Source organism: Lissotriton helveticus, chromosome 2_2, assembly GCF_964261635.1.
Source record: "Lissotriton helveticus chromosome 2_2, aLisHel1.1, whole genome shotgun sequence".
Classification (NCBI taxonomy): Eukaryota; Metazoa; Chordata; class Amphibia; order Caudata; family Salamandridae; genus Lissotriton; species Lissotriton helveticus.
This window is the reverse complement of record NC_136060.1, coordinates 502,683,884-502,697,356: the sequence shown is the minus strand read 5'-3', so window position 1 is coordinate 502,697,356 and position 13,473 is coordinate 502,683,884. Positions and strand designations below refer to the sequence as shown.

At 47.7% G+C, this 13,473-nt stretch overlaps 1 protein-coding gene and 1 long non-coding RNA gene across 4 annotated transcripts in view; one reads left to right on the top strand and one right to left on the bottom strand.

The window, feature by feature from the left end:
• Positions 1-4,746, bottom strand: part of LOC144821572 (endonuclease domain-containing 1 protein-like) — a 63,075-nt gene extending 58,329 nt beyond the window's left edge. The window contains exon 1 of the mRNA XM_078678775.1: positions 4,465-4,746. Within this exon, the coding sequence (XP_078534901.1) occupies positions 4,465-4,746 (282 nt within the window). The remainder of the gene's footprint in view (positions 1-4,464) is intronic.
• Positions 1-13,473, top strand: part of LOC144821573 (uncharacterized) — a 2,083,451-nt gene that overhangs the window by 557,285 nt on the left and 1,512,693 nt on the right. The window lies entirely within an intron of this gene.

Sequence of the window (13,473 nt, the reverse complement as noted above, 5' to 3'; positions counted from 1 at the left end):
TGCATGCTTTGCGGCTCAGGCCACCCACCACTGAATGTTGCACCAAGCACTGCTACTTAATTCGGGAAGCCATTTTGTTGTCATTTTTCGACTTGATTTTGATAATCATTTGTCAAATCTCTTATTAGTTGGACTGCTGCCACAAGTCCGTTTTTCTTATTATTAATATGTCTTACAGCCCTGAGGAGTCACAGGCTTTCACCCTGTTGATGAAACACGTGTCGGCTGGCGTTTGTTTATACAAGACAAAGAAATAAAGATCAACACTGAACTAATCTACAGACTATTTTGAATTTATCAACGCTACTCATGCTTCTCTTTGTCCAAAACCATTGTATCACCTGATACTGACTTATCCTACGTGTGCACAGTACCTGTTGTTAACTCTTCAGTACACTCCGCAAATTAAAGACATAGAAGATGGACTGACTTTCCCCCTAAGGACTGTCTTACTGCTTGTGGCCTGCCTTGTTCCCCAGAGGCCTGCCTTATTCCCAGGTGGACTATCTTGCTGCTTGAGGCCTGCCTTGTTCCCCAGAGCCCTGCTGTGCTGCTTGAGGCCTGGTCTACTCCCTGAGATGGAAGTTTGGACCTGCTCTTGTTGTGTGTTCGATTAGATACCTGTATATTGGTTTCCCGATTTATGCCCTTATATAGGCACAACTCTCATTTGCTCTTTTTTAGGCATAGCAATACAGCCCTTAACCCCTTCTGCGCTGATGACGAGCTCAGCTCGTCATGAGGTTTACCTGTCGTGCCCTCATGACGAGCTGAGCTCGTCATGAACCGCGGGGTTTTAAAAACTTCAGCGCGCAGCGGCAAAACCCGCCGCGCGCATGTGGTTAATTAGGCATTGCCCATGCAACCCAAGTACAGGCATGGTCAAATACATCTGTGTAGCCACGTCACAATGAGTTCTTGGAAAACCAGACTCTTAAACCTATAGGACTTCCCCTTTATTGGATTATTGATTTCTCCAAGAACTCATTTATTATGCATGAACATCTACTCCTTAGGGGTTCATACATGACGTTCCTTTGCCGGACTTTTACGTGAATGCAAACATTCCCAGACACCTTCAAGGTATAAATATACCTGCACTTGCCCTGGCAAACCACAGCTCGGTTATATGGCTCAGCTATACAGCTCGATACGGCTTGCCATGGCAAGTTCAGAAGGAGTTTGAGTTCCCTACTGATGCACTGACAAGACGCTGATGCCCTCCTCGCAGAGAATCCAGCTCCAGTGTTTCTGACTCCCTTCGCGGGGTGTTAGAAGATCGAGACCTGGAAAAGAGATTCCAACCTCTCTCATTCTAAGGTAAGGAACCTAGAGGGACTTTTTAGCAAATCTTGGCAATACTAACTATAGCTAAAACTATTCTATAGAAAACAGCACCTACTTCATACCTCAAACTATACTTAGGCTAGGTACACTGGGGTAGAACTAGCTAGAAGCATCAGATGAGTATTCACATTTTAGCCTGTGTTATTTATGTATGTATTTTATGAATATATATCATAGCTACAAACCATGATATTGCAGTATTACTTTATCTTACTGCTAAAACTATTCGTATTCTATTTCGCATTCTGTCTTACGATTGTAGCAGTTCATATCACTTGCACTATCAATCAATCAATCAATCAATCAGAGCATTTGTATAGCGCACTACTCACCCGGAGGGTCTCAAGGCGCTGGGGGGGGGGGGTCCGCTACTGCTCGAATAGCCAAGTCTTGAGCTGCTTCCTGAAGGCGAGGTGGTCCTGGGTCAGGCGGAGGTGGGCCGGAAGGGAGTTCCAAGTCTTGGCGGCCAGGTAGGAGAAGGACCTTCCTCCTGTGGTGGCTCTTCGGATGCGGGGGACGGCGGCGAGGGCGTGGCTGGTCGATCGAAGCTGGCGTGTGGGAGCGTAGAAGTTGAGGCGGCTGTTGAGGTATCCTGGTCCTTGGTTGTGTAAGGCTTTGTGTGCGTGGGTGAGGAGCCGGAAGGTGATTCTCTTGTTGACCGGGAGCCAGTGCCACTAGAAATAAGACTGTTCCATAAACCCCTTTTATTGAAATGCCCGTCTATCTATTTCTGTTTGACTCTGCAGAAACGAAGCATGCATGATTGACTGAGTGAAACTATTATCTATTGTTTCCACGATTCTGAGAACTGTTCCGATTCTAATGGGAAACAAAGTGATCATGTTTATGCGGTTGTCAGAAATGAATTCCTTCTTGTTCATTCGTGAAGTTTCTAGTGACCTCTGAGTTAGCTGGCACTCACACAAGTAATTAAGTTTAATGTAGTCGATAGAGGCATACTGACCTCAGTCCTATGCCACATCTACAGGGTATACTATTCCAAAGCGCAGAGCCTATCAGGGGAATAGGAACTACACTACACTCTCTTCATCCCAGGGTACCAAAGTGACTCCAATAGTCCTACTGGTGGACATCCTGTCTGATCTATAGGATATTAACAGGCTCTAGAGGCCTCTCTGCAACTGCCCAGCTGACCTGCTGCAACTGGACATGCCTGAGGCTTGCTGACCTCTGTTGGAATGGGTTCCTGATCCCCAAGAGGTGCCAACCCAGGGCATGGCCCCTTGGCTGGCATCAGTTGAGCTCCTCCTGTAAGGAAAAGTAGAAAGCTTGAAGTTGTGGGTGTTTCACGTCCGCAAACTGGCCCATCCGTGCACTGACTGCCAACGCAGATCTCTAATGAACCCAAGTTTTAGCACTAAAGTGATTACAAGTGAGGACCGCAATGCAAGATCTGCACTATGAATTACAGCAGTGACAACCCACGGTGCCCGCCAAGGAAAACCTCTAGTGAGGAACGTTTGTGGCCCCCGACCAGCTCCTCGCTTTGCAGCGGGGATCCTCTGCCATGCTCTCCCTGCTCCTTGCGGCTGCCTCCAGCGCCCACAGAACTCTTTGTGTAAGACTTTGAGATTGCAACCTTGTCCTTGTATCTGGCCAGCGCTGCATCACGGTCGACCTGAACCTGTGACATTCCCCCAGTGGCTTTAAGGTGCTGTTTTAACCTAAAACTTTGACAATGTATATCTTCGGTTCTACTTATTGGATATGTGTTGTTTTATTGTCCTTATGTTTCTTAAAATGTACTATAGCTTTGTAAATTAGTATGGAATTTGTATTGGGTTGTGTTTTCACTTTATTTATTACTGTTTGGTGCTGCATGAATACTTTACATTTGCCTCTAAGTTAAGCCTGACTGCATTTGAGCTAATCTACCAGGTGATTATGCATAGGTGAGAAGGGTTTCCACCCCCAAGCTCTAATCAATAACCCCATTTCTTACAATTTACTTTCAATGTGAATGTCAGCATCAATATATTTATCAGATTTATTATTTTTAACTGGAGTTTTATTAATTGGACAGGTTCCTTCATACTGTGCAGGAAGGTGTAGAGGTTACTGTGTCTTAGGGTTTGTCTTATTAACAATTTGTAGCAATCATATCGAACATTTTACTGAAATGATTAATCCTAGTTTGTAGGAACTTCCTAAAATCTAAGAGAAACGATTTAAAACAAATATGTGTAATTAATAAACCTGGTACAAAATCAAGTCCAAATAATTTTTTAGTGGTTGTCAACACAGTGATTTTTAATTGTGAGTATTGTTTAGGCATTTTAAATCAATTACCAAATGAAAGTCTACTACCAGAGTATCGAAACTTAAATGCTAGAATACAGTGAAGGTAAGTATGTAGAAGTGAGGATAGGTTAACTATAATTGCGTCTACATATATGTACATTGACAGTATGTACATCGTCAAGGTACATTGATGCAGAATTGAGAAGAGTACATATACTCCTACATACTACTACATTCACAATATTGTGATAGTCGATATTTGGCAGGGGAGGTACAACTCAAGTTAAACACCACCGTGGAAAGCATGTGCCTAAGTCCTGCAGGTGAAGGGCTGTAAGGATTCACACAAGTCCATAGAATGTCTTGTATCAATGGAGCTACCAGAGTCTGGCCCTGCAAACCGCACAGATAGATAACCAGAGACACATACCTATGGCTCCATCATCCAGTCCTCTCCTCCCCTCCCCATTCTTCATCGCTCCTCCTCGTCCCATATCTTCCATACCCTCCCCTCTCCTTCCACTCCCCAGAGATGGGCCACACCAGCGGCTACAATAACCATTCACTCCTACCCCCTCCTACCCTCATCTTCCATTACCTCTCCACCCCTCTCTTCAGCATCCGCCCCCTCCCCAGAGATGGCACATACCTTGGGCTCCATCGTCCTTTCAATACTATCCTGTCCTTCCCTCCCTTCCCTTCATATTCCCTGTTCTCCCTTCTTCTATAACCTCCCCTCCCCAGAGATGGCACATACCTGTGGCTCTATCATCTAGTCAGTCCTCTCCACTCCTACCCTCATCTGTCCGCTCCTCCCTTTAGCATCCATCCCCCCTCCCCAGAGATGGTACATACCTGGGGCTCTATCATCCAGTCAACTCTAAAAGTCTTCCCTTGTTCGTAGACGTAAGCGGAGTAGAGCGGAATGCGGAGATCACGGTCATACATGGTGGCAAATTGATACTTATTCTTATAGACTTGGCAAATCCGAGCTGGATTGTGAGGTACAATTCCTGAGGGCTCTGTTCCTTCGTAGAAAAACTGAGGGCAAACCTTTGCAAATGTGTGCTGTATAACCTCTGCATTCCCCAGGGTGAGGCTGCACAAGATCAGAGGGAGCACAAGAGGCAGATGCATGATGAAGTCGTCTCTCACTAAAAAACATAAACAAATTAACTGGTTAATTTTGAGAAGAAATTATTGCCATTGAGCTGTTCATGGATGTGTGAGTAGGAGGAGCTATTGCTAAGAGCATTGCTGGCAGAATAAAAACAAAAGCATTGGAGACCACTAGGAACTACATTAGAGCAGAGTGGCACAAACACCTGGCACTGTATTATACAAAGGGCACTGCAGGCGGGTGCCAGGAACTGCATCAAATACTCTCAACTTCTCTACACATTAAACATTCCAAGAACACATCAACACCAGTGTTAAACAAACAGTGGCTACTGAGGGTCAAACTTTATAAGTATAAATATCCCACAATATAGCTTCCCCCTTACCAAGAGGGACACTTTAATAATTTTCTAATTGGAAAACGAATCGATGTCTTAAATGAGAGAAGAATACATTAAATAAATGTAACATCTGCATATTGTTTAGTTTAACAATAGCTCTTCAAACGGTCCCAGTCATATTATAGTTTTGCTTACATATGAAGTAAGATTTTCATTATCATTAGAACCTTGTTCCTCTTTAAGCAACATATTAACACAATTTGCTTCAAATTCTTCAATCCAGTCATAGTCACAGTGCACAGTTCATTCCAATGGATCATTTCTTTTCTTGCCTCTAAACTTGGATACTCTATCTAATCTACTTAAATCCCATACTTCAGCAGCACTCCACAAAGCAGGATTGCAAAAGAGCCTATTCCCTCTTATAGCTGTGGGTGCACCTAACATGCATCCAGACAGGCCATCTTCTCGTTCCCAACTCTCACAAAATCACCAACACTTAACCCCCTTTTTGTTGTCACAGCAGAAATTGTAAACCTCTGGTGCTTACATTAATTGATTTCAACTGTAAGGCATTTGTTCTCTTAAGTTTTAAAAACTTCCCGAACCTTCTAATATCATTTTTACAATGACTGAGATGTCATCCTAAAAAAGCAGCATTCTGCTCACACCTTCCAACCAGTTAATCATAAGTAATTGGAACATTGATGATGCCCATTCAAGACCGAAGGTCACGCTCCCAATCTGGAAACATCCAACATACGTAATGAAAGTTGCCAAGCAGTATCGCCAACAGCGTGATGTGATTTTGGTGGCAGGAGCCGAGCCACACCAAGAAACACACTGCACCGCATCAGGGGCACCAGGCCTCAAAGCAGCCCAGCAGCATCGCCAACAGAGCAACACAATCTCAGCATCATGAGATGAGCCACACAAAGAAACACACTGCACTGCATCAGAGGCACCCGGAATCACAGCAGCCCAGCAGCATCGCCAACAGAGCAAAACAATCTCAGCAACAGGAGCAGAGGCACACAAAGAAACACACTGCACTGCATCAGAGGCACTAGGCCCCTCAGCATCCCAGCAGCATCGCCAACATAGTAACACAATCTCAGTGTCAGGAGCCGAGACACACAAAGAAACACACTGCACTGCATTAGAGTCACTGGGCCTCACAGCAGCCCAGCGGCATTGCCAACAGAGAAACACAATTACAGTAACAGGAGCTGAGACACACAAAGAAACACACTGCACTGCATCAGAGGCACCCGGCCTCACAGCAGCCCAGCGGCATTGCCAACAGAGAAACACAATTACAGTAACAGGAGCTGAGACACACAAAGAAACACACTGCACTGCATCAGAGGCACCGGGCCTCACAGCAGCCCAGTGGCATCACCAACAGAGTAAAACAATCTAAGCAACAGGAGCAAAGCCACACAAATAAACACACTGCACTATATCAGAGGCACCAAGCGTCACAGCAGCCCAGCGGCATCGCCAACAGAGCAACACAAGCTCATTAACAGGAGCAGAGCCACACAAAGAAACACACTCCACTGCATCAGAGGCACCGGGCCTCACAGTTGCCCAGCGGCATTGCCAACGGCGTGATGTAATTTTGGCGGCAGGAGTCGAGCCACACCAAGAAACACACTGCACCGCATCAGGGGCACTAGGCCTCAGAGCGGCCCAGCGGCATCGCCAACAGAGCAATGCAATCTCAATTTTGGGAACTGAGCCACACAAAGAAACACACTGCACTGCATCAGAGGCACCAGGCCTCACAGCAGCCCAGCGCCATCGCCAACAGAGTAACACAATCTCAGCGTCAGGAGTAGAGCCACACAAAGAAACACACAGAACCACATCAGAGGCGCCAGGCCTTATAGCTGCCCAGCGGCGTAGCCAACAAAGCAACACAATCTCCGTGTCAGGAGCTGAGCCACACAAAGTAACACACTGCACTGCATCAGAGGCACCAGGCGTCACAGCAGCCCAGCGGCATCGCCAACAGAGCAACACAATCTCAGTAACAGGAGCAGAGCCACACAAAGAAACACACTGCACCGCATCATAGGCAGGGAGCCTCACAGCCGCCCAGCGGCATCGACAACAGAGCAACACAATCTCAGTGTCAGGAGCAGAACCACACAAAGAAACACACAGCACTGCATCAGAGGCACCGGGCTTCACAGTTGCCAAGCAGTATCGCCAACAGCGTGATGTGATTTTGGTGGCAGGAGCCGAGCCACACCAAGAAACACACTGCACCGCATCAGGGGCACCAGGCCTCAAAGCAGCCCAGCGGCATTGCCAACAGAGCAACACAATCTCAGCATCATGAGCTGAGCCACACAAAGTAACACACTGCACTGCATCAGAGGCACTGGGCGCCACATCAGCCCAGCGGCATCGCCAACAGAGCAAAACAATCTCAGCAACAGGAGCAGAGGCACACAAAGAAACACACTGCACTGCATCAGAGGCACTAGGCCCCTCAGCATCCCAGCAGCATCGCCAACATAGTAACACAATCTCAGTGTCAGGAGCCGAGACACACAAAGAAACACACTGCACTGCATTAGAGTCACTGGGCCTCACAGCAGCCCAGCGGCATTGCCAACAGAGAAACACAATTACAGTAACAGGAGCTGAGACACACAAAGAAACACACTGCACTGCATCAGAGGCACCCGGCCTCACAGCAGCCCAGCGGCATTGCCAACAGTGTAACACAATCTCAGCGTCAGAAGCTGAGCCACACAAAGAAACACACTGCACCGCATCAGAGGCACCGGGCCTCACAGCAGCCCAGTGGCATCACCAACAGAGTAAAACAATCTAAGCAACAGGAGCAAAGCCACACAAATAAACACACTGCACTATATCAGAGGCACCAAGCGTCACAGCAGCCCAGCGGCATCGCCAACAGAGCAACACAAGCTCATTAACAGGAGCAGAGCCACACAAAGAAACACACGCCACTGCATCAGAGGCACCGGGCCTCACAGTTGCCCAGTGGCATTGCCAACGGCGTGATGTAATTTTGGCGGCAGGAGTCGAGCCACACCAAGAAACACACTGCACCGCATCAGGGGCACTAGGCCTCAGAGCGGCCCAGCGGCATCGCCAACAGAGCAATGCAATCTCAATTTTGGGAACTGAGCCACACAAAGAAACACACTGCACTGCATCAGAGGCACCAGGCCTCACAGCAGCCCAGCGCCATCGCCAACAGAGTAACACAATCTCAGCGTCAGGAGTAGAGCCACACAAAGAAACAGGCGGCACTGCATGAGAGGCACCAGGCCTCACAGCAGCACAGCGGCATCGCCAACAGAGTTACAAAATCTCAGTGTCAGGAGCCAAGCCATACATAGAAACACACTGCACTGCATCAGCGGCACTGGGCCTCACAGCAGCCCAGCGGTATCATTAACAGAGCAACACAATCTCAGCAACTAGAGTAGAGCCACACAAAGAAACACACTGCATTGCATCAGAGGCACCGGGCCTCACAGGAGCCCAGCGGCATGGCCAACATAGTAACACAATCTCAGCAACAGGAGCAGAGCCACACAAAGAAACACATTGCACTGTATCACAGGAGCCCAGCGGCATCGCCAACAGAGTAACACAATCTCAGCGTCAGGAGCTGAACCACACAAAGAAACATCGTCAAACGGAATATCACAATCTTAGCAACAGGAGCAAAGCCACACAAGGAAACACACTGCACCGCATCAGAGGCACGGGGCCTCACAGCAGCCTAGTGGAATCAGCAACAGTGCAACACAATCTCAGCAACAGGAGCTAAGCCACACAAAGTAGCACACTGCACTGCATTAGAGCACCAGGCCTCACAGTACCTGAGGAGCAACACAATCTCAACATCAGGAGCTGAGCCACACAAAGAAACACACTGCACTGCATCAGAGGCACGGGGCCTCACAGCAGCCCAGCAGCATCTCCAACAGATCAACACAATCTCAACATCAGGAGCTGAGCCACACAAAGAAACACACTGCACTGCATCAGAGGCACGGGGCCTCACAGCAGCCCAGCAGCATCTCCAACAGATCAACACAATCTCAGCAACAGGAGCTGAGCCACACAAAATAACACACTGCACTGCATCAGGGGCACCAGGCCTCACAGCAGCCCAGCAACATCGCCAACAGAGCAGCACAATCTCAGCATCAGGAGCTGAGCAGCACAAAGAAACACACTGCATCAGAGGCACTGGGCCTCAAAGCAGCCCAGCGAGCGGCATCGCCAACAGAGAAACACAAGCTCAGAATTAGGAGCTGAGCCACACAAAGAAACACACTGCACCGCATCAGAGGGACCGGGCCTCACAGCAGCCCAGCGGCATTGCCAACAGTGTAACACAATCTCAGCAACAGGAGCAGAGCCACACGAAGAAACACATTGCACTGTATCACAGGAGCCCAGCGACATCGCCAACAGAGTAACACAATCTCAGCGTCAGGAGCTGAGCCACACAAAGAAAAACAATGCACTGCATCAGAGGCACTGGGCCTCACAGCAGCCCAGCGGCATCTCCAAAAGAGCAACACAATCTCAGCAACAGAAGCTAAGCCACACAAAGTAACACACTGCACTGCATCTGAGGCAACGGGCCTCACAGCAGTCCCCTCGGTATTTGTTTGAGTCTAATGTAATGTTTGAGAGTGGTTCCGTCCCACCAGCGTGAGTTCTCTTGTTTCTTGAGTTTCTCAAGTTTAATAAACTTATCTCTGAGACCTTCGGTACGTATACCTTAGAACAATGGGTCAACTGACATATATTCCGGTTCTCACTAGCCCTGTCCTTTAAGTCGACTGATGCCCATGCCCTCAGGCATGGCCTGGCCCCCTGCCTCGCTCCTCTTACGACCACGTAGAGGCACCTCACCTCTATCATGTGGAGCATCCTCAAAATGCCATGCTTTGTTCCCCTTATGAGGCTCTTCAATTCACCCTCTTGTGTGGCTCTGTATTCATTTATTACCTTGCCTCTCTCCTAGTCTGTCCCCTCACCAGTCCTATGGCCCTGTAACTCATTTTGTATGACCCTGTCACTTACACCATTGGGTCCAACACCTCATCCCTTGCTTGGTTCTGCAGCTCTGCCCACCTTTGTCCTTCTGCCTATCCTCTTGCTGGCCCCGTGAAATCAACTGTGAGGATGGGTGACTGCTGTTGGGAGTACGCCATGCACTCCACAGGCCTGTTCTAGAGGGGGACAATGTGGGCGAGGCCCTCCCAAAGTAGGCTCATGGCCCTCCCATTGGCCATTTACATTTAGAAAAACATTCTGTGTATCTGTAGTTTGTTTTAATTTCTCCCTTCTGTGATGTTATTCTCATCTTGCAGCATCACATAAACAATTGCCAGTGGTAAATACTTTTGCCAAGTTTCATCAACACAGCACGCTGGTACAGCGCCGATAAAGGCAGTGTAATAAATACAGCATTAAACAAACTGGCGGCTCTGTGCAGCATCTGCTGTTACTCTACATCGCACCAGGCGCTTTCAGAAGTCCGAGCCTGCTAATATAATTAGAAGGAACTAAGGGCCAGATGTAGGTAGCCCTTTACCGATCGGAATCGGCCGAAAATACCGATTTTCGGCCGTTTCCGATCGGTAAAGGGCTATGGAGATGTAGGGGCACATTTTCGGTAATATTACCGATTCGTTATCATTACCGAATCGGTAAATTTACCGACTCGGTAATATTTACCGATTCGGTAATGATAACGATTCGGTAAAATTACCGAAAATGCAATGTAGGTAGCCTATGTTCCATCAGCACATGGCTTACAGAATCGGTATTTTACCATGGAATACAAATCCATGGTAAAAAACCGATTCCTGTGTACATGCACATCTGTGCATGTACACATGTGCCATGTGACAGACAGACGTGCCCTTAGGGCATGTCTGTGTGCCACATTGCACACATGGCCGTTTTGGGGGTGCTAGAGGGTGTCAAAGTGACACCCCCTGCACCCTTGTGAATTCTTTAATTACCGATTCGGTAAATACCGAATCGGTAATGCCTAATCATTCCTATGGGCTTCAAAGCCCATAGGAAAGAATGGGCATTACCGATTCGGTATTTACCGAATCGGTAATTATAGAATTGTTAAGGATTCGGTAACGAATCCAGATGTTGGGACCTACATCCCATTTACCGATTTTAAAATACCGAATCGGTAAGATTCGGTATTTCAAAATCGGTAAATGGGATTTACCTACATCGGGCCCTAAGGGCCAGATGTAGGTCGCCAATTACCGGTCGGTAATGGCCGTTACCGACCGGTAATTGGTTTTCGAGATGTAGGGGCCAATATTTTACAGATTCTGTAAATTTACCAAAACGGTAAATTTACCGAATCTGTAAAATACCGAATCAGTAATTTTACCGATTCGGTAAAACCCAGATGTAGGTAGCACTGTTTACAGTGCTACAGGCCTTCAGAATTCGGTATTTTACCACCCAATCCAATTGGGTGGTAAAATACCGAATTCAGGTGTGCATGCACATCTGTGCATGCACACCTGTGCCATGTGACAGACAGACATGCCCTTAGGGCATGTCTGTGTGCCACATGGCACACATGCCTGTGTTTGGGGTGTTAGAGGGTGTCAAAGTGACACCCCCTGCACCCTTGCTGCAATCGGTATTTACCGAATCTGTAAATACCGATTCGGTAATGCCCATTGATTCCTATGGGCTTCAATGCCCATAGGAATCAATGGGCATTACCGAATCGGTATTTACAGAATCGGTAAATACCGAATCTTAACGATTCTGTATTTACCGATTCTGAATTTCCTACATCTCCCCCCCTCTATTTTACCACTTCTTAAATACCGAATCTGTATGATTCGGTATTTAAGAAGTGGTAAAATAAAATTACCTACATTTGGCCCTTAGCACAGACGACACATTTTGGGGCGGTGGTAAGCATGCATGTATTCCCTCTCAAGTCCTGTCTTTAGGTTGCATAAGTAGAAATGTATTTCAGCCCTGCTTTAACTCCCCGGGTCTTAAACTGATAATATAGCGGGCTAATGCACCTGCTGCTGAGATGTTCGTATAATCTATGGCCTTTACCAGTTCAATTCTTGCCACTAAGCCTTTCATCTCCGACACAAGAGTGAGACAGCAAGGGCAGGACAAAAAAAGGTATGTCCTGCCATGGATAGAACAGTTTTGAAGTGCTGGGTGTCCCTGGTTTAGATAATCACACTTATCTGAACTTCAAATGAATGTGAGGATTTTGAGCATCTTGAAAGATAGAGTGGATAACTCCTGACCACTAAATGTTATTTGCTGCGGTTTAACTAACTCACTGTATTCCCTTCTATGGATCTTAGTACATCTCTGGAGCTCTTGTCCAGCCTGAAATCCGGCTCTCCATTAGATCCATGTCCGGCTAAATGCTTGGGGAAAGTGGCTTCCGCCATTAACATCTTGGTGAACCCCCTGCTGAATACATCTCTGTCGACAGGGGAGGTGCCTCAGGCCTGGAAGCGAGCCATGAATCTACCGCTGCTCAAAAAACCCACCTTGGACCCCCTGATACATGCCAACTACAGGCCAATCTCCCTTCTCCCTGCTCTGGCTAAAGTGGCCGAGCGTTATGTGCACAGGATAATTTCCAGTTTCATCGAAGGAAACGACCTGTTGCACACTTCGCAGTCCGGCTTCCGTGCTAATTTTAGCACGGAGTCGGCTCTGCTGGAGGTCACTGATGCCATCAGGGAAGTACTCGACCTGGGGGGAAAGGCCGTGTTAGTCATGCTTGACTTGTCGGCGGCTTTCGACACCGTTCCTCATGATGCCCTCCTTGTAAGACTCTGGGAGTGTGGCCTTCGTGGAACGGTGTGGAAATGGCTAAAATCATTTCTGGCCGACCGCCGACAAACGATCTGGGCGCCTCCTTTTTCCGCTGATATGGCTCCGCTAGAGGTGGGAGTCCCGCAGGGTTCCATTCTCAGCCCTATGCTGTTTAACATCTTTATGGCCCCTCTGGCGGAAGTCGCGGAATCCTTTGGCGCCCAGATCGTGTCTTATGCCGATGACACCCAACTCCTGTTCACATGTGACAGGGGTGGGTCGTTTGTTGGCACAAAGATCAGGGATTGCCTAGGTGCGGTGTTTGAGTGGTTTAGAGATCATGGCTTAAAATGCAACTCTGATAAGTCAGAGTTGCTCTTTTTCGGTTGCGCACCGGAACAAGACTGGAAATCCTGGTGGCCACAGGATATGTTTCCTCCTGATAAGGTTGCTGTCAAGGCCAAGAATTTGGGAGTGATAGTAGATTGTGACTTATCCTTTGGACCTCACATCTCGTCCATTGTTGGGAAATGCTTCGGCATCTTAC